Raw genomic sequence first — 22,883 nt, forward strand, 5'->3', positions numbered from 1 at the left:
AAAACTAAGGTTGCAAACTTAACTTCAAATTCATTCAGATAACCTGTTCTTTCATACTGACTTAAGTGTTCATTAATATCTCCGTTAGTATCCATGGAATTCGGTTTCAAACTTTGAAATTGCTCTCCTGAAAAATTTGATAAAGTGGACAAAGCACGTTCTTTTCCTGTGCCCTTCATATATTTATGTATGTCATAGGAAGCTGAACATAGAAGTTCTCTGATATAATGTTGTAGTAATCATATCTACCGAATTTCTTACCTCTGAAAATGCTATGAAGTATTATGTTGTCAACATGTGGAATTATGCTCCCATTTCTTGTGTTTGTTGCAGTGAGTAGTGCTAGTATTAATTACAACGGGACAATGAAGCCAGAACCAGACTCAATTCTCCCAGCACCAAAAGTCACCCTCTTTCCAGCAGAATGCGTACAATTGGGCTGGAGAGGAACTCAGTGTGTGGGAGCTGGTATGATTAACGTTGGCAACACATGCTACCTCAATTCCACATTGCAGGTATGTATTATTTATTAATAAATACGGTAATTCATATCTTGCTTTGTATGTCAAATGATCTTATTTCATCATGTATCTTGAAATCAAACAAATCGAAGATTTCTGTTGTTCCCACAACTCGTTCTTGTACTTTCTGGTTGTTTGTTATGAATCTTGGGGAACACAGTTCATATCTATGTTTCAGCTCTTATGAAGTCATAAACATTAGCTATAATTTCTTTCTTTTGGCTATGCAATGTTTTCCTTTTAATTTATTATTGTGAATGGACGTCACTTACAGCATGCTACTGAATCCTTTTGGACTGTATTGTGGTTGATCAGTATTTTTCATAATAATGATGTGAGTGGAAGGTGTGAAAATATAAACAATGCGGGACAGCTTTATCACAACTCATTCATACAGGACAGGAGAGGCTGGTTCACTGGGCACTGTCTAGTATATATAATCACAAAGCTCAATACGTAGTAAATATGCATCCATAGATGGTTGCTAACCACTAGGATTGCTACTATCGCTTCATCACAGACAATGCGAAATAATACCTGCACAGTCTATTGTTCCTAGTACCCTCAACAACTCAAGCTTCGTGACTGTATATACTAGACTGTGGTTATATGCCAAAATTGGTGGTGCTGACTGTAGCAACTTCATATTTAACATTCTAGAGCCATTAATATGTGGCCACCTGCATAAATTTAAACATTTGCTGTCAAGATAAGCTGATTTTTCTATCCAAGCTGAGGCTGTCTAAGTTCAGTGGGAAGATTACTCAAGCAATAGCCATTGATAAAGAAACAGACACATCGCGTTTATGAAACTATGAGTGAATTATACAGTTTTAGATTAATTTTTTCTGACATTCCCGCAGGTACCTCCATTGTGTTACTTCATTTCTGTCCATGTTTGCTCCTGAGTTTTGTTTTGTTTGTCTTATATTGTCTGTTTACAAAAGCTCCCTTATTTTGCACTGCGAGAATTTTGAGGGCTTGAAGAGCACGTTCTTGATTCAAAATTCTTGGGTATAAATAATACAAAATGTGTTACTTCATTTCTGTCCATGTTTGCTCCTGAGTTTTGTTTTGTTTGTCTTATATTGTCTCTTTACAAAAGCTCCCTTATTTTGCACTGCTAGAATTTTGAGGGCTTGAAGAGCACGTTCTTGATTCAAAATTCTTGGGTATAAATAATACAAAATGTTTTTTTTATATAGAAATTGTCGTTTTTCTTTCACTCCTCTCCCAGGACGAATATCTGATGCAGTATACTGCAGCCTCATAACAGTGTATGTAATCACTATCACATCAAACAGTCCAAGACAAAATTGTCTTGTCCGAGACAATGTCCTATGCAGTATGCTGTTCATCTTATATAGTACAGAATGGTGTCAGATTACTGAGAGTGCTTAAAGATGTCATTAAATTTAATGTTATAAACTGCACCAACTATTCTGCTTGCACTTCTAAATCGAAACTAGAATATTCCACTCGTGCCCGGTGCGTGTATAGTACGTATATAAAATATATGTGTATAAGTACGGTAATACAGTACAACGCATGATACTGGTGCAAATTTCCTAGAGAACTATTAAAGTGGAACAATAGGAAGTACACTAGAAGGAGGCCAGATTACTGAGGGCCAAATTAGCAAGGGTTTAATGTATGTATAATTCGTCATTCAATACATGATTTCATTTATATGTGTGCATCAGACACACATGTCAATTGTTCTAATGGATACTTTATATTATCATCTATACTAAACCACGGCAGCTGATTCATATGTAATGACGCTACCGTATGTGGAGGATTCGTTCCGCACTTTTGCAGTTAGTATTGCATAATGATGTACTTACTCATCATCATCATCACCAATAGCTATCAGGGTTTAGGCCATTTGGCCTGTTCCGTCTCAGGTGAAAAGCTGGTCTCTCCATCGCCTCTTCGGGCATCCACGATCTTGGTATCCAAGGGTTCTGTAATTTAATAATCTCCTGGGTAGTCTGTCATTTGGCATCCATAGAACATGCTCATGCCAGTTGCTCCGATACTTGTGGATTGTCTCTGTAATGGCTGCGATATTTAGTTCTTGTCAGATGTCTTCATTATATTTATGGTCATAGAGAGTGTAGCCTGCTAGCGGTCTTGGTAATCTCATCTCAGCTGCTTCTATTCTTTTCAGTTGACTAGTTGTTAGAGTCCAAGTTTCTGATCCATATAGCAAAGTTGCAATGGCCATTGTTTTGTAGAATTTCAAAATTGTGTCTTGCCAGACCTTCTTAAACAGTGTATTTCTAATTGTTCTTAGCAGCTGTTGAAATTTGATGTACTTACTGAATTCACAATTCATGTTCGAAATGATGTCCTTGTGATATCTGGCAGGCTGCACATCTCCTGAAGACATGTCCAGCAACTTGCCGCAGTTTGTTCTCCGAAATGGCTCGAATTTCGTGCCGGATATTTTGTTTCAGTTCCTCAAGTGAATGTGGGTTATTTGCATAAACCTTACTTTTAACCACTGAGGAGGAACCATGCTTCGTCACAAAAAAAATTGAAGGTGGGTCAAGTAGTCCATCATACACTGACTGTTGGAACCCATGCAAAGACAAAACTTAAGTCTGCTCTGATAATCGGGTTCCATTAACCTCTGAACTACACGAATTTTATAAGTTTTAATTTTAATTGTTTCATATCTCTTATCACTGAAGACTGTGACACTCCTACCTGCTGAGCTACACGGCGGGATGATGTTGTAGGACTTTCTCTAGTCGGTAGCCAATTTCATCTAAGATCTCAGTGAGAACATGCTTCGCACATGTTTGTTTCTTATACAGTACTGATCAGTTGTACGAAATTTCTTCACTGAATTGTAAATCATTGCTTTAGAAGGCTCTGGTGAATGAGGGAATGACTGACAGAAGTTTGTTACAACTGTTCTCCAAGATTCGTATTTCACGAAGTTGTCGTAAATAAACACTCGTTGTTCGAGGCTATATTTCATGATGGACACACTACTGCACTCTAAAACGGTATACAGCTGCACATTCACTGTGTGAACGTGTTTACATAACTAAACACGAAATATACATGAGCAAGAGGTCTAATGACTGCGATGGCGCAGCAGTTACTATGTATATGACTTTCCATTGACACTGGTCTAGCCCTGGCTGACTCACTCTGTGTTTCTGTAGCATCAGAAAAATTAAGGCAATTCTGTTAGAAATAATTATAGACATTTGAACATAAAACAAAGAGTAACTTGTTTCCATTGGATGTATAAGTAAGATGTTGATTACTGTATATTTTAACATAACTTTTTAATAAGTTCTTTCTTTTTGAAAATATGGAGATATTGATTACTGTATGTTATAATGTAACTTTTTAATAAGTTATTTCTTTTTGAAAACATGGTAGCTTGTTATTTGTGTATAGTTCAGCGGGTTCGATTCCGAGAATTTTTAAGTGCTCTAAGGACTACACTAATAATAACCATTTTATTGTCAGTGTTGTGAATGTGTTCCAATCTCTTTTAAATGTAATGTTTTTCTGCTTCAATTTAGGCATTATTCCATGTGCCAGCATTTGTTAATTGGCTTCACAGTGACACAAATCATCTCAGCAGTTGTACAATTGCCAGTAAGTATTGAACATGTTATCTTTTTTAACTGTGTGATCTTGTTTCCTATGTAGTTTATTTTGAATATTAATATTATTAAGTAGTGAAGAAAAAAATTGGATGTATTTCTAATAGTGATACTTTTCCTAATATACTGGTATCCTTGTTTACTATATTTATATTTATAATGGAGCTTTGACTATTGTCTTTGACTGCCTTCACTTCCATTAATTGCGTTTTGTTTGTAATACTATTTAATTTATCATTAAAATCCTATTAATCATGCTGCTGTTTGTCCTGAGACATTTATCTTGCATGACTGAAATTCATACCATTCACACAATCACGAGCATACTATCATTATGTCCAATCAAAGAAGGCAGGTTTTGAAATATTAAGTCTGTATAGCTGTTTCAAGAAACAAGATGTTCCAGCCATTTCAGTACTCCAGCCATCCATTGTAAAATCAAAGACGTCATTTATTTCCTGGACTTTCTATTCTCAAGATCAAGACTATAAAGGACCCTTTCCATCTTACTGTTAACTTTTTTTATATTAGATTGAATCAGTATTATAGTGTTAGTACTTCATTTTATTCAAAGTTCCAACCTAGAAAAAATATGTTTATATGTGCGTAGGTTTTATTTTTGGCAAATAGGTATAAGTAATTTGATTATCGTCGTTCGAATGATTATTATAGTTTTGTGGAATGAATTAGCAAGTCGTTTCAGTGATTATTACAGTTTTATGGAATGATTTAGCGATAATAATTGAAATACTACTGTAATTGTAAGAGTACAATTTTCTAAAATTCAACCAATCATGCTTCACTGAAATATTTAAATGTTAAGAAAATTCATCATTAATTTGTTTGTTTGTTACGTTGTGTTTTGTATACTGTTGCTCTTTCTTTGTATATTATGTGATTTCTGAATATTCAGAATTATTTTGAAAGGGCATCATAGTGATCATACATAATGTTTAAATATGTGTGTATGTTTTTTTTTTCTCTCTCGGCAAATGCAAATGAAAAGAAATGGATATATTGTTTTTCCACAATATCTTCGATGACTATACTTTATTATTGAATAATATTTAATATGAATTAATTAATTTTCATTCCTTCTGTAATTCCATTTTAACTAATTGCATAATTTTACACATTTCTTGTGACAATATGATGTAACATAGATTGTTTAATTTTGTTTTGTACTTTTTCCAGATGGAACAATGAATGGAGAATGTATCATCTGTGCAATGAATAAGACATTAAAAGCATCTCAGAGTAAATCGGGCACAATTATAAAACCATTCCTCATATACAACAAACTCAAATGTAAGTTTTCTATTTCACACACTGTGTTGTATTACAATATATTATCTCACATTTCTTTGCAATCATATCCAGGAATAAGTCTTAACTGCTATATAGAACTAAACATTTTATTTCTGGTATCAGATAATGTAAATAAAAAGCTAAACACAGTGATACTTAATGCCATTATTTGATGTTGGGCTTTTAAATAAATTGTTATTAATGCCTTTTTGTATTTATTTTCGTTTCATTCTCCCGGAATAAATGTTCTTTTAGATGATATAACTTATTAATAATAAGTCATTGTGGGAGAGGAGATGTTAATATTGAAATTTTGTGCCAACATGCTACTAAGCAATCATTTCAAATTTATTGTCGAAAAGTAGCTATAGCATACTTTCTTGGCTTGCTTGATGTGCTGTGGGATTTTTAAAGGCAAGTTTCACAAAACTTGTTCCCATTTGCTTCATGACAGTGTAGTGTAATGAGTAATGACAATGACAGCTGAAGTCTTTTGTTTATGATTTTTACTGGTTGGTAAAATCAGTTTGTGGTTTTTGCTAGTAAGGTATTAGTTGCTTTCTTGGCTAGCGAATCTGCAGTTTCGATTTTTGTGCTTCAGTGTGCTGGCATTCTTAGGAAAACTATGTTCTTTCCGAGATTCAGCAAAGTTGTCATCTTTTGTTTCATTATTTTCCTGTCTTCCTGTAGTTTGTAGTCCAAAACTGTGTAACGGGTGTGGAATCATGAAGTAACTGCATTGTGGGAGGAAATGTAAAACAAAAAAAGGATTAGAGAACAGTAGTTACTTCTTTGTGTCCGCTGCTCTGGAGTAATGTTTAGCATGCTTGACTTACATGAGCAGGCCAGGGTTCAAATCCTGGTTGGAACAGGTTACCTGGTAGAGGTTTTTTCTGGGGTTTTCCCTCAACTCATTGAGAGCAAACACTGGGAAACTTTCGGCGCTGGACCCTGGACTCATTTCATTGGCATTGTCACCTTTAACTTACCCAGATGCTAGATAACCACAGCAGTTGATAAAGCACCGTAAAATAATCAATTAAAAAAAAGTTATTCCTATGAAGTTCACTATCATAGGCTAGTTTGTAAAAGATTTCTTAGGTTTGCCATAATTTTCTTCTACAGTGTAACAAACCAGGATGAATATCTATGACTGACTTAGGTGAATTATTTGCAAAGAGTGAATTCATATACTAGGGGTTTCTTACACCAGCTGTATCATCACAAAAGCCGGAAATATTCATCAATATGATAAATACTATTCTGTATAAAATCTTGGAGATCTTTCTAATTTTACTATTAGCAACTAAATATTTCGACACTGTATTCGATTTCCTTTGGTTAGAATGAGAATATTGTTAAAATTATACTTATAAAAAACTTAACTATATTTTATCTTTGTGACAGTAATGTATTTATAATTGAAGAAGTGGATCCAAAGTGTCCTAAGTCCATTTTTTTAAGATTTTAACTTGCATTATTCACGTTTTAATTTATCTTTTTCAAGCTTATGTAATATACTGTAACTGTGTAAGCTTATTTTAACATACTCTCCGAAATCTTAACTTAGTGTCTGCATGTGTTTTTTTTAAATGGATCTGAGGGTATCAAATTTATTTTATCAGTTTTTGTCATTTTTCTCATAACTTGTCATTTGGACTTAGGTCAGCTTGAAATCCACCTCTTCAATTGGATTAGTAGAATTTGGGAGCTAGCACAGTTTGAAGTGAATAATGACTGATATCAAGTCTGAGAATTATGGATGTAAGTAAGTAAGAGAGAAGGGGGGGGGGACACTTGCCCATACGAAGGCTGAGCTAATCTTGTGTGTTCCAGTTATCTGCAAGCATTTGGTACATGGTCAACAGGAGGATGCTCATGAATTCATGCGATATCTTCTGGAAAGTATGGAGAAGGCCTACCTCACTCGCTATAAAGGAAACAAGTACGTGTAAACTATTATTATCAGTGAACTTAACTTAATAAGAGAAATGTGACCTCCTGATGAAGTTTGCTGTATAGGTGAAAATTCTAAAGTTTTTTTTTTTTTTATCTCCAGATCTAATTCTGGTAAGTCTCTTGTCTTCTTTCATACTTTCTCATACACAGTATTTTAGAGAAAGTATTGTGATATTGGCAAACATTGACATCAAAATTTTGCTGTAAACAACCTTTTTATTAAAAAAGAAAGTGATTTTTATGATTTTGTAATGTGGAAAGGTCTGGACGCTAAACTATTTAATCATAAAAAAAAATTACTTACTCATATTTGAGATAATCCGTTATTTTTTTCAAGGATGCCTCATTTTTAAGCATTGAAGATTTTTGGAACTTATTTTTTATCTCAACCAAATATAAATATACACAATCTTGTTAACTTAATATCACCCTAAATTATCCGTTTTCATACTATAATCGTACATAGCATGATAAACATAAATTTGAAGTTTATAGCCAAGAGACACTATAATTGTTTTGTACCTATGTATGAGAAATTATTTGTTAATAAGTTGACGCTTAATTGTACAGTAAGTGTACTTAATTACTCTGATATGTTGTAATGTCAAAAGCCGATGGAAAATGTTTGAAATTTAGTGTGAAAATAATTAAAGTGCTGTGGAAGAATGATGCTAATATCACATCAGTAGAAGCTCATGGTAATAAATTTTATCTTTATTCATCAAGAGGTACAACTGGAATACATAGTCACTTCAATTATGTGTATTTTTAGGAAATAGAAGATTAAGGGTAGGTAAGTTTTGAAGATATAATGAAATGCTAAGGGATTTCATTAAAATGTATTTATTTTGGGTATTTTCAGTGTATTAGTAATTGTTTCAAATGTTTTGAATACCTAGCATAAGTTCTGGGTGGTCTAGTGATTGCATTGATTCCCGTATTCAGTCCCAGCCCAGGAATCTGTAGCATTGCTTACTATGGAAAGAAGATAAAGCAGACTTAAGAGGTCATAGATTTTTTCTTTGATATGAGGGTAACCTCACCATGTGAAAGATGATAATTACATATCGATATCAGAATTAGAGTTGAAGTTTTCGGCTAGTAATTGATTATAGCCTAGTAGTTCACGAACTGACATACAAACCCCACATAGAACCTTAACTGAACTAAAATAGTAAGCAGAAACTAGGGTCGCCAGGTTTTCAGAATATAAATAAGGGACAGTTGCAACATTTAAGTCGAGAAAAATACGAGGAAATTCTATTAAAGACAGAGAGAGAGACAAACCTGTGAGTGCCATCTACGAGCACTTAATAGCCTGTTAAAATATAGTTAAGAAAAAAATATATTTAATCTTACACCATTAAATCTGTTACATTACTAACAATCAGTTTTTATTTTATTACTAAAATTTAGAAGACACAGTATTGATATCTGGAATTCAGATTGGGAAGAGGTAATTTCAAAGGTTGTGTTTAATCAAACTACTAAGTATGTTCTACTTTTTTCTAAATGCACCACATCCTCTTTGTTTCATGTAGATGATAAACATTTAATATCATTTGAAATAATCTTCATGTCTTTACACATACTACACAATTTTTTATTTTTACTATCTGACCTTCCAAGGCTTGCCTATAGACACAGAATAACACACAATATACATGAATGGGCACATGAAAGAAATAAATAGATAAAAATTTAAGATAAAATACAGATTTTCAATCACAAATATATAATTAAACAATTATGTGGAGTGTTTACCATATAGATGATTTTTTAAGATGGCAACTAAATATTTAGTTATGTTTTGGACAATTTCGTCTTGAATAGCTTTGCCTAGTTTATATTTCCCTTTCCACATCACAAAAAATTTAGGGACTGTTCCTCAGGACCCCAACAGCAGACCTGCCACTGTGATACTCTGGACGTTGTATTTGCTATGGAAGTAAGGTATTGTTGACTCGTATATTTCTTTTTTCTCTTTATCAACATCCAGAGGTTGTTCTTTCGACTGTTCAAAGTGTATTGTAGGGTCGATGATCTCTGCTAGAGATTTTTTCCTATTGATTGCAATGATGTCAATCCTCTGTATGCTATCTTCATCAGCCAAACAATGAACTTCTTCGTAAACTTCCAAACCTTTGTTTCGGAGAGCAGCAGCAAGAAGAGAATGAATGATGTTATGTCGTTTTATTCTTAAGATTTCTTCCTAATGACACCTCCCAAGCATATGAGGTAAGGATTCAAACTCATTACAGTGTCTGGAGTGGGATGTACCTGTGAAATATCCTAGAAGAGCCCGAACTGGCGCTACTATGGCTGTCATTTTTATTATATCTCTCCACTCTGAACTAGAAAGACCTTGCTTTTTAATAATCCAAGCATTGGCAGATGGTACTTCTGAAAATAATTCAACACCTTTTCCTTTATGAGAGTATGAACACCACTCACCAATATTACTGTACACCAATAACCAAGCACTGCTACTGTTTGGAAATATAATTACTTTTAACTGAAATAGAGGCAGCTAGAGGTTTAAAGTTATTTGCTTCGTTGTCGCATTTTTGAAGACACTTATGTTGATAAAAAAGTGACTGTTCCTTATTATAATTCTACAACACGATATCCATATCCATACATACAGTATGGGAAGGGAATAGAAGAAAAATAAAAAAATTGTTGCACATAATGCCCGTAAATATGGAATTTTCGGTGTCCTGTATGGATTTCATATAGGACATACTGTAACCCTAGCAGAAACAGACTACTGTGTGGAGCTTACAAGTAACTCTCTGTGAGGTGTATTTTAATTAGGTGAGGTGCTTGGAGATATTGATGAATGAAGCACTGCTTTTCTGAAAACTGACCAGAGATAAGATATGTTAATGAGTTATGAGCCTTATGACACTCAATAGATGACATCACTGTCACCACATGGTGTTTAATTATACTGTGGCTGAAAATATCAGGCAGTTTGAAACTAGCTCTGAGTTGGTGTATTGTATAAGTTGAAACTGTTAGTTTATATTTTAAAAGTTGATCGAACATGCCGAAGGTACGTAGAAAGGGAAAAAGTGTTTGTTCATAGTGAAGCATGGGAAATAATATCGAATGAGTGGTTCAGTGCCAAAGTTGCCTAACCCACAAATTTTTAATCCTCATAAAATGATTTAAATTAGTATTTATTTGTGTGCCAAAGTACAAGAACTAGATAAATATTAAATTATAGTAAAATATAAGTACTTTCCAATTGAGAGCATATTATTTAAAAAAAAAAAGACTTGTAAGTTTAGACTTCAGTAACTCTTTTCCATGTAATGGTGGTTTAGGCAGCTGTGGCACTGAGCCACTCAAATGTACGGTAGTTAAAATGTGTGATGAAAAAGCAAGAGGAAAAACACTAACAATTCTTCTGGCATGTGCTACAGAGAAAGTAACAATTCTTCTGGCACGTGCTACAGAGAAAGCAGCCAATTACACTGGAGTTTAAAAAAGTTTAATTAAAACAATTAGAAAGGAGTCAAAACTCAATCAAAAGGGGCTCATCGACTCCATTATATACACCATGAAAGAAGGGGCTTAGGTCTGGTGAGAGAAATGTTATCTTGGACAATTTTGATTTCACATTGATATGGCGAACTGTTCAGGAATTTTATGTCAAGAAGAAGAAAGTGCCGACTTGCCCCAAACTGCTACCTGTCATAAGGGAGAAAATACATTGTCAATGGAAAGTGCATTCCTTACGAAGAGTGTGACATAAGTTGGGGTTTAGATGGAATAAAAGCATGTGCAAAAGGAAAATCTTGATTGAGAGAGATGACATTGTACAATGGTGGAGAAGATATTTATGTAGAATTAAAACCCTTAGGGAGGGAGGAAGGAAGAAATATATTTTATCTCGAAAGTTGTGTGGACATTTGACATTTAAAAAGTGTTGGGAGAGTGATGATGTAAAGAGGATATGTGCCGATAGAAATGCTTCACAAAGACTTATTTTTATTCATGTTGGATCAAGTTCTGGTTTCTTAGAGAATGCTGATTTATTATATAAAGCTGGTTCTGCAAGTGGTAACTACCATGGTCAGATGGATAGTAAGAATTTTGAAAAAAAAAATGGGTTCGAGAGAAACTAATAAGCAATCTACCTCCAAATTCAATTGTTGTACTTGTCAACGCACCTTATCATAGAGTAGAGGTAAACAAGATGCCAAATAAGAATTTCATAAAATTAGAAGTGATAAAGTGACAAAATCGACAGGGAGTACTTTGTGATTTATCTATGACTAAAAATCAGTTATATGATCTAATCCTGACAAAGAAACCACGAAAAAAACAATTCGTTATTGATGAATTGTTGAAAGACCATGGTCATACTGTTGTTAGACTGCCACCATATATGTGCGAACTTAGTCCGATTGAACTGGCGTGGTCTAAAATAAAGTGCTATGTTCGTGAAAACAACGTGGCAGGGAATCTTTCTTTGAAGCAACTGGTGGAGTTAACTACAGATGGAATAGTATCTGTTACTGCAGAAGATTGGCAAGGTTACAGCAAACATGTAGAGGCATTGGAACAAGAATACAGGGAGTGGGAAGGGATTATAGACGATGTGACTGACAGTATAATTTCCAACCACTAGGAGGACAACGACGAGGAAGAAGATGATGAGAATGGCATTGGTGATGATGCTTCTGAATGTGCAGGGGATAGCGAATTTTCGATTCCGAGTTGACCCGTCCATTGTAAGATAGGCCTAAATATTTTTAAATAATCCACTACCACTAAATTTATTAAAATTGCAATACGTATACATAGCCTAAGTGTTATTTTTTATTTAATTATTGTTGGGAGAAAGTTTTCACGTTGGTCAGTTACTGTACTGTAATATTAGTAGTAGTGTGTCATTATGTTGTTTTCTGCGAGCAAGAGTGGAGTTACACTGACTGGATTGATAAATGTTTTTATTATCGGAGACAAGTTTCTTAGCATTTACAGAGTTAGTCATTGAAACTTCCTGAACTGATGATGACATAGCTAGATGTGCTGACATATATTGAAGTGAGGATGTAGAAGGAAGAGGTAATGCTTCAGTGGAAGTAATTTGTTTACTGGACCATCTTGAACTGCTTGCTGTTTTAGCCCTCTTTCTCTTGGACAATTTGCCATTACTGTTCGTCATTTTTACAACTAAAAACTACAGTATTCCTAATCTACCGATTATACTGACTATGACCTATACACTACTTCAACTGCAAAGTATTATCTACACTCTAAATATTGTAATTAATTTATATTCTAAAAACTTCTGCAATAAACAAAATTCTTATGCAGGCCACAAAATTTCTTCCTTCATAAAACAAAGGCACAGGAACTGTAAAGATGTAACTCGAATGTAAACAATTTTGATGCCTTTCATTTTCTTAAAAAGTTCGTTTGAAAGCCTATAGATGTAACCAAAAATAATTAAAGAGATTATTTGAAACAAGAATGCCAATTGCGTGAAAACGCGCACAATTCAAACTACAAAAAATTAGTGTTGAACGAAAATAGAAAAAGATTAGTATTTTGACAGCTACCTGGACAGCCACGCCCCATTGTGAAGTACAGAGCCACTAACAAAAGTCTCATTTAGTACATTTTGTAGCTGAATTTTTAAAAATGCCTTTGTAGTATATTAGAGGATATATTAAGGTTGCCAAATATTGAATAAAAAAGAATTCACAAAAATTCAGATTTTTCAGCCTAGTGTCCCCTTGATTAAATGTTGAGTAGTGTCTTTAAAGCTACAGTGTATACAGTTAAGAATTCTTATTATTCATATAAAATTATGGGGAAAGTATGACACTAAATTTTAGTTTTTAAGTGAAATTACACATTTTTCACTTATTATTAAAGACAAATTATATTAATGATTGTAAACTGCTAAGCACTTCTGAAAGGGTCAGCAGTGCTACAGATAAAACATTTTGTTGCTAAGAAGAGGCTTTTAAGCCTCATTGAATCAGCTGACATTCCAACATGTAAATATAGATATTAGAAAAATATGTTGTAATACTGAATTACTGACCATGGGCTGGAAGATAATGGGTTTGTTCCCAGGGAAGGGACATTTTTCACTCAGCCACCACTTCCAGAACAGCTCTGAGGCCCACCCAGCTTCCTCTCAAATAGGTACCTGGGACCCTTTCCCTGGGTGAAAAGCAGCTAACCACTCACCTCCATCTCGTGAGGGGGTTAAGAAATCGTGGAGCTTCTTCTCTGTTTCCCGTGGTGCAAGATGTTACAGTTTCATCTTCTCAGGATTGATGATTTAGAAGCAAGTATTGAAGAATTAATACGAATGCTAAAATAAGTTTTCAAGTTTTAGGCCAACGCATCACATCAAATTAGATGCAAAATAACTAAATTACTTTTTGGAGGTTTCATTACTTACATTATCATTTTGAGCAGTTATTAATAACAAGTCGAGACTGGATTGCTACAAGTGTTTCATAATCCTGACAAGAATATTAAGTATGTATTTAACACCTTCACATTGGCCTCTGTACCATGTTCTGACATATCAAGCTTTGTCTTGTCTATTTTGACTACATACAGTTTTTATCTTTAACTTTCAGCTCTACTGCGAATGTCTTGGATGTTGTTTTGTCATATTTAGTCTTATCAGTTTCTATTGTACTTAATGTGTTTGTGTTTCACTGTGTGAACTTACAGCTTAACTCATACTTTCACAATTTCATTTTGTGAAACCATTGTGTGTATTTTGGGTCAGTATGTGGTATACAGGCTGGTGTCAATAAGTTACGTGCATTTCTATCTCATCTCTAATGATAACAGTAGTCATACCAAGATTACTTTAGTATTGATGAGGAAATGATTGCACTTGAAAGAAAAAAGTATGTTATTCTTGTAGTGTGATTTCCTTAATTTCCCACTGCTAACTGGTCCCCCACAACAGACAGGTAGGAAGAACCATAATCCGAAGATGTATACACATTTTTTGTCAGAGAGCACCAACATATGGTACTGTAAGATGTGACAATAATGCCATTTAGTGAGTCTTTGTTGCATGATAAACTCGTGAATATGATGATGAAATTTTATACTTATTATGTGTGAATTGAACTTTCTTTATGAAAACAACTGGAGAGACTGAACAGTACTTTTGTAATCTAAAACGAGTAGTAACCTTAGTGTGAAATACAGTGAAAGAAGGCTAACTCGACTTTATGCACTTGCAATATATTCCATTTGAAAACAAGCTATTGGAATCTGTGAATTTCAATAAATTTGCGATACATCACTTTTCAATACAGAAGAGTAGGACTGATTTCAATAACAAAAAAAAAAAAAAAAAGTTGTGGCAAGAGCTCTTTAATGTAATAAGTAACTTTACTCTTCAACTACCTACTTACAAAAATAAATAGGCGAATAAGCAAATAAATATACCTAACCTTATTTCACTAAAGGCCATTTCATAATTATGAGGTTTTTAAGGAAAGGCAAAAAACGAAATTAAATTGATTGTGGACTATTGCCTTATGAACATGAAAAAAAACTATTAACCATAAAGGCACTGTCCATGTTATCTAGGCAGCTGTCCATTATTGTGAATTTTGAAGTTGGAAGTCCACATTTGCCCTTAGTGCTCCAAGAATGACATTGACTTCCGACCTTGTACAAATAGATTCTTGTAAACTATTGGGAGTTAGACTACCAGCTTTTGTGATCTGATAGAGAAGCCTTTTCTTATTAAGAATCATTAGGAATCCGTAAATACCAAAAAATGGACACCCATGCTTAGTAAAATAAGGTACAGATTATAAATAAATACAGTGAAACCTGTTCAAATCGGAACCTGAATAATCCGGAATCCTGTCTATTTCGGAACAATTTATTGGTCCTGGCGAAATTCGTATGTATTATGCGTAATTTGTCCAAATAAAACGGAAACTGTCCAATGCGGAAACAGAAACTGTCTGATACTGTTCAAAACAGAAATATTATTTTGGACACACTATTTTAATATAAACTATATTTTGAAATAGTGTGTAATTTCAAGAAATGTACGAAATATGTAGGTCACTAAGATAAAAAGAAGTTTTCTTTGCAAAATTTTAGAGGGTGCAAGGGTGTGTTGGCCTGGCAGTCATAAATTGTATTACCCTGTTGACTAGGCAGACGAGTCCCTTCAAAGATTCTCAATGCTTCACACCGGTATACTGTTGTAGCTGGGCAGAATGCAAGTGTAGTGATTTCATGACAGAAAAAAAAAGTTGCATAAAAATGTGGCACTATTAAGTGATGAAGTAAAAGCTGTCGACTTAAAAAGGAAAATGAGAAACTAAGTGTATGGGAGATAATGCTGAAGTTCAGTTGTGACCATCTCATGAGTGAGTGAAAAATAAAGACCATCTTATGAGTGAGTGGCTTGCGGTCAATAATGGTGACATGAAAAGGAAACAGAAAGCAACTGGTTATGTGGAAATAAATGAACTGTTGTGAGAGTGAGTTCTTTATGCCCTTTCAAAGATCGTGCCAATTTCTGGACATATTCTGCAAATCAAACCCTTGAACTGGCAAAAAAAAAATAGATAAGCCAGAATTGAAGGCTTCTAATGGATGGCTTCTAGACCAACTGCAATGATATGCAGTACACTATTATAGTATAGTATTAGATATTAAATTTACTGTGGTTTAATTGTGTTTAATGAGTGAGTTACGATAACATTTATACAGAAAATGAGATTTTTCTTCAATATGATTCACCACTGGAATAAGCGACAGAAAGCTGATTTAATGTCAGTAGTGTTAATCGGAATAGTTTGTACTTCTTGCAGTTTGCAGCTTGCCATTTTGATTTTCATTTATACAAATGATAAAATATTCCATTTTAACTTCACACCTGAATAATACAGAAACCTGTCCACAATGGAAAAAAAATTGGGACCATGTCACTTCTGTCTTGAACAGGTATTCCTGTATATACAACTCCCGAGGTCACAAACAATTTACAGATGATATTACCTATGTGTTTGTTTAGGGCCTTCTCCAATTTTGAAACCATGAGCTATGACTGTCTGTAGATAAGTGTTGATGTTACTTCATATGTTTGCTCTATTTATTGGACCCAAATGGTTAGCAATCTAGGGAGTTCGGCTTAGTCTTGTGGCTGCACAAGATCTGTTGGCAGCAGGACATAAAGAAAACAATGGCAAAGCTATTAAGAGACTTTTGAGGTTTATCCTACCAAAAAAATCTGAGTTATTATACCTAGTAACATTAGGCCTACAAGTTCGTAATAACAATGTATTGTAATACTTGGTTGCACTCCGATAGTTTCACATATTAAGTTCACTGTTGACAGTCATTCCAGAGTTCAATGCGAGAGGCTTGTGGCAGAAGCCTCTAAAGACATGGCTACAACCTTGACTCGCAAGCTTGATTGGGAATTAGGGAGAGGGTATCGATTCACTACATCTCTACGAAATGAGGCTAACCTTACTGTCTCAATAATACTTCGCTCTATATTGGTGTTCTGTCAATGCGTTGAGTTCAGTGTTAGTTTAATCAAAAGTGCATGCGTGTGTGTGTTACATATTAATTTTGTGTAAAATGGCTCGTATTGAGAGAACATTGAGGTCATTATTATTTATTTGTAGAATTGAAAGAGAAACCATTTTAGTTGGACATATGAAACAAAATGTGCATACAAAGATAAAGAGATCCGACATCACATTTACATATTAAAATAGCAGATGGAAGGAGACAAAATAGTTCAATTTTCGTGGTATAAGAAATATCCTTGGCTAACAGGGTGTTCTGAGACAAATAAGATATATTGTTATGCCTGTATTCTATTTGGGAATCAAAATGAATGGTCATCATCTTCTTGTGGAGTCTGTGTCACAAAATATATTTTGATAGAAAAGCCGAGAAACATCTGCTCTATAAAAAGATATAAGGTAAACAGATTTTTCAGCCTACCCAGTATTTACACCTTAGCTTCGTCACTGAGAGGAAATATCGCATTGTAGTTGTTCATATACAGTACAACTTTGCAGTTGTCATGATGATTGTTCAGTGGTTATTGTTAGGTTGTTAACAACAGTTTAAATACGACGATTGTTATTTGATGATAGTTTTATGTTAACAACAGTTTCCTTACAACAATGTCACATTGACCTGTTTTGTGATGGAAACATTTTTTGTTTTCCTACAGCACCTTTTCATCATTATATAAATTCGTCAGTACTAATGTAATTTCAGTGCAAACTGTTAAACAAAGTTTAAGCTGGTGTGAAGTTGCAAACTATGCAATCAGCTGAGTTATTAAATATAACAATTGTATAATGACTAATATTAGTTCATTGAGACTCTGTAGTGTATGTCATTTCAAGCTGTAGTGATTGAAATTCATATGTTGTGGTAAGTTACATAGTTTCTACAGGGACATCATTTTATTTTTACTAACATTTTTAATATTAACTTGGCTATACCTCTGGATCAACACCGTTTGCTACCCCCTTCCACGACTGGAGTTCGATGATACTGGAGTAATATACAAACAAATCACTTCACTAGGTATAGGAGGGAAGAAAAGTAGCTCATCAATTTACATAACTAGGAAATGTCACGCTTTTGAGTTTGATCATTTTCATTGGGTTTTTGTTTTATCAAAATACAGTACAGTATTAACAAAAAGTATTTTTACTCGTGAACTGAGCTGTCCATGTGGACGTATTCATTATGCAGTGTATATTATACTGTCTACAGCACATTAGCGTACAATATAGAGAATGAAGTTAAATTGAAAAATAATCATAATATGGATATTTGAACACATTTTTTAAAATGGTGACCGTTCATTTCGATACAGGCTTCAGTTCTAATGTGCATATTATCGCACTATAGACTATTGTACGTAATTCCAATTACCAGGTTCGTACTTCGTACTAGTAATTCATGTTGAAATAATTCTGTACCTACTCTATAAAAGAGTACCTTACGTACTGTGAATTCAGTCTTCACTTCTGCCCGATCCGAAAAGATAAAATTACTCAGACATGCTATCTACTGTCCTTCCAAGTGGTTACGTCGCAGCGTCATAGAAAGGGAAGAAATCACGTGACAGTTAATTACTTAACGAGGCCCTTTTATTTAAGTTATTTTAAACAATTGTATGGGTATAATATTACGTAGACGTCCAATTCCTAACAGAAATTAATGTTCTCAGAAAAGAGCTAAGACAGCCCAGCCACTAGCTGGCGAATAAAAGCTGGTGGGGGAAACCGGGATACGACGTAGGCAAATGGAAGACAGTACCTGTGCGAAAATGATTCAATATTGAAATCTCTTTTGTCACTGGAAAACATGAACATATTTTTGGAACGTACTGTTTACTGTGACCATAAGGCTACTATGACTGTATATGAGGTCTTGGATCTGTATGGAGGACGATTGAACTTCATTAGTAGAAGGGGTGGGAGTGAAGTACATTCAAAGACTGAGGTACAATGAAAATTGAAGTAAAAATAAAATGATGTCCCTGTATATGTGTGGTAGGTGTTGGGGAAAAATAGTTAAGTTAAATGTAAACACATGTATATAGTCATACAGGAAAGCTTTCTTGAAATGTCTTGTATTTGGTGTGCATTAGGTGGTCTGAAAGGGATTAATGTTACAATAGTAGGTGGTTTGCAAGGGTTTGGTGTGAAATGGTTATTTCATATTAATTTCTTTCTTGTTTATACCTATCATTCCTAACATAAACATGTGCTAAGACATAAGCTAATTATGAAGAAAATTGTACCTATTGAATATATTTGTGTTAATGGTGTGCTTTTCAATGCAATCTTCTCATATTTGGCAGATTTGAGCTTCCATTATTCTAACTTTTCAAAATGTGTGCATCAGTACATGCGAAAGTGATCATGGTGTAATGACATCATAATTAATGTTTTTTTTTTTCTTTCCTTCCTGTTGCAGGCTTGACAATTACAGCAAGGAGACCACACCACTGAATCAAATTTTTGGTGGTTATATTAGGACAGAAGGTATATAATACAGTATCTGTAAATGTAATATGTGTTAATGTTTAATGAAGGAGACTAAAATAATTTTCATGATTTTAATACGAGCATTTAAATGTATTGCAAATGTATTGAGCATCTCATACTGACCAAATCAGCATTCTTTACAATTTCAAAGACAAAAATTTAGATTTTGTACAATCTTGTTTTTTGACGTGAGTACATCTTTGTTCGAGGTACAGTTGATGAGAAAATCTAACAATTTTAGTGTAATCTGAAGTTCAAGAAGTCTGCGCTAGATGCTGCACATGCTATATCATATGTGTGTTCCCATCTGTTGAATGTTGCATAATCTACTTATAAGTGAATAAGCAAAGCGTGTTATCTAATAAGCAAACTAGCATTACCTGCATATTATAACTGGATATTATCAAGGAAATTATGTCACTTGATGAGTCCATGTAATAGGAGGGAGTTAACTAAAAATGGAAGTGTTTGTTATTTATTTTCAAGAAGATGGACTAAAAACTACTGTATAAGACACAAAGCAATAAAACAAAGACGTATTCACTAATCATAGGATTCTGTAATTCTCCTGTTAATTTTTTATGTATATGTATATATATATATATATATATATATATATATATATATGTCGAGTTTTTTTATATTGCCACTCTCTTTCCTCAATAATAAATCCAATAATAATAATAATAATAATAATAATACTGAATAACTTAATGTTATTACCATTATTACTCTGTTATTATTATTATTATTATAATTATTATTATTATTATTATTATTATTATTATTATTATTATTATTATTATTATTATTATTATTATTAACTGAAGAATGTTGATTTCATTACAAATTAATCATCTGGGAACAAACATAAATCTTTTCAGTTCTGTATACTTTGCTCCACTGAAGTTAACAATTAAATTTTTGTAGTACTGGAATATTGTCGAAATTGGAATTAAACTTTTTTATAGAAAGTAGAAGATATTGTTTGTTTTTGTAATGAACATTATTTTTCCCATCATATGTGTATGATTCTCAGCAAGAGATATGCGTCATCATGAGAGAATTCGTCACTTTCTTACTCATTCCTTTGATCTATTTTGACAGTAAAACAAGATGTCTACACAACTAGAGTTTTGTTCTCTTGGCGTTACAGTGACATGCTTACAGTGTGGAGGGGTGTCCACAACATTCCAGCACTGTCAAGACTTGCTTTTGGATATTCGACGTGCATCCACATTGGATGATGCATTGGCTGCTTACTTCTGTAAAGAACGTCTGGATGGTGACGATGCTTATCGTTGTGAACGATGCCATAGAAAAGTTTCAGCTACAAAGAAATTCTCTATAGAGAAGCCTCCACAAGTTCTTTGTATACAGTTTAAAAGGTATGTTACATAATTCTCTTACAATTGACTTTAAAAATAAAGAAATTTATGTTATAGTTATAAGTATTTTATTATTTGGAAGACATTCTTAAATTATGAACAACGTCCATTATGAAATTTGAGAATTCATTCTGATTTAATAGTTAGTAGTAGTAGATTTTTTTAACTTTACTGCATCATATCTAAAGTGCTTTTATTATACAGTAGTTGCATAATTATCTGAAGAAGGATAAATTTCTAAGTTGAGTTCAGTATATCAACTAATTCACCTTGTAAAGACTAGTTTGACGTAACATTCACAGCAAAGAATATTATTCTTTCTCAGTTGATTAAATTATAATTGATTTATATACACACTGCAATAAAAGTTTGGAATGACATGGATACGACTATATTGAATTCTTACAGTCAACGTTTTGATGGTTTTACAGTAATTATTTAACAAAATAAGCATAATTCTCTCTGAATCAAACATTTTGAACAATATGTACAAAAAAATATACAAATAAAAAGATAATCTTCTGAACTTAAGTCATAACAACAAAACTTTGAAAATCTCTTTTCCCATGGTGCTAGCAATCTTTAGTAATCGGTGTGTCTACCCCGCATACGAATGAGTTCTCCACCCTGTGATGCATGCTCCGAATGATATTCTAAGAATACTTAAACACACTTTTTAAAGAAATGTTGCACTATGGTAACAGTTGAATGACTCAGACAGAACACACTGGATGTGTGTAATGTAGTTTGACCTTCACTCGCAAGGTACCAACTGGTACACAGTGCAATGGAAAATATTGTTTCTGAACTATATGTATTTTAGAAACTAGAATTATTTATTTATTTATTTTATTTAACCTGGTAGAGATAAGACCATCAGGCCTTCTCTTCCCCTCTACCAGGGGATTACAACTACAATATTAAGAATACAATTACAATTATAATTACAATTAATATTAAATTTACAAATACAATAAAAATCAAGGTACTAAAAGATTAACTGATTAATAAAAGCTAGACAGTTTATTGTAAAAGTTAAGAAGAGAGAAACATTTAGCAGAGAATTAGCAGGAAATCAGAAAATACAAAAAACACGAAACCTACGATTTCGATCAAAATTATTTCAAGAGTATATGATTATATACAGCTATAAAACCTATAAGTTTTGTGCGTGTGTATGTCTCATTCTGTATATTAATTTTTTTAGGTTCAGCATTCTTGGAGGAAAGATCAACAAACATGTATCATTCTCCCAGAGACTGGATCTCACCAGGTTCCTCTGTCCACAGTCAGCCCATCGGGGGCCTGTACCTCTCACATACCGTCTTGTTTCTGTGGTGACACATGTTGGCTCCTCAGTTCATTGTGGACATTATACTGCTGTGGCACAGACTTCTACAGGTCATTATTACCAGTTTGATGACAGTTTAGTGCGCCCCATCTCGCTGGCAGCCGTCCTGGACACTAATGCATACATTATGATGTATGAGCGCGAGCCACGGCTTCAGCAGCCGAAGGGTCCATCGTCGTCACAGAGTATTCCATCTGCTACTGCTACATCAGCAACTGTTAATGGACAGAAACTCGGTGCAGCAGTTCGAGGTCAGACTGTGCAGGGACCAACAGTTGTTCCTTTGAATCATAAGATTGGAGCAACTGTGAACCATAAAACAAATTCCATGAGCGTAACCAATCATAAGCAAGGATCTGATACAAATTCCTTGACTATTCCGCCTAGCTATGCAACTGCTTCACCTCTACCACCTGCGAAAGATAGGTAAGTAATTTTGTTATAACTGCATTATAAAATAATGGTTAGTCTGATAAAACACTAGAACATTTATTGCATGAGTGAATAGATTGCGTGTGAATCGCTACAGAGTTATTCATTGATTAATGTGTGTGTAAGGCGTGTGATTTGTTGTGCAGTATTAAGGATGCGGTAATATGTTATTGTATTTTCATATATACTTCTCTCTCTTTCTCTCTGTATCAGAAGATTTTCAAAAT

General features: G+C 33.8%; 1 protein-coding gene across 1 annotated transcript in view; it reads left to right on the forward strand.

Annotated features, from left to right (window-relative positions):
- scny (ubiquitin specific peptidase 36) overlaps positions 1-22,883 on the forward strand; it is a 74,240-nt gene that overhangs the window by 14,066 nt on the left and 37,291 nt on the right. Inside the window, exons 3-9 of the mRNA XM_069845285.1 lie at positions 334-515; positions 4,073-4,148; positions 5,351-5,464; positions 7,301-7,409; positions 19,415-19,482; positions 20,642-20,873; positions 22,081-22,650. Of these exons, the coding sequence (XP_069701386.1) occupies positions 334-515; positions 4,073-4,148; positions 5,351-5,464; positions 7,301-7,409; positions 19,415-19,482; positions 20,642-20,873; positions 22,081-22,650 (1,351 nt within the window). The remainder of the gene's footprint in view (positions 1-333; positions 516-4,072; positions 4,149-5,350; positions 5,465-7,300; positions 7,410-19,414; positions 19,483-20,641; positions 20,874-22,080; positions 22,651-22,883) is intronic.

Source organism: Periplaneta americana, chromosome 14 (genome assembly GCF_040183065.1).
Source record: "Periplaneta americana isolate PAMFEO1 chromosome 14, P.americana_PAMFEO1_priV1, whole genome shotgun sequence".
In the NCBI taxonomy this organism is placed as follows: domain Eukaryota; kingdom Metazoa; phylum Arthropoda; class Insecta; order Blattodea; family Blattidae; genus Periplaneta; species Periplaneta americana.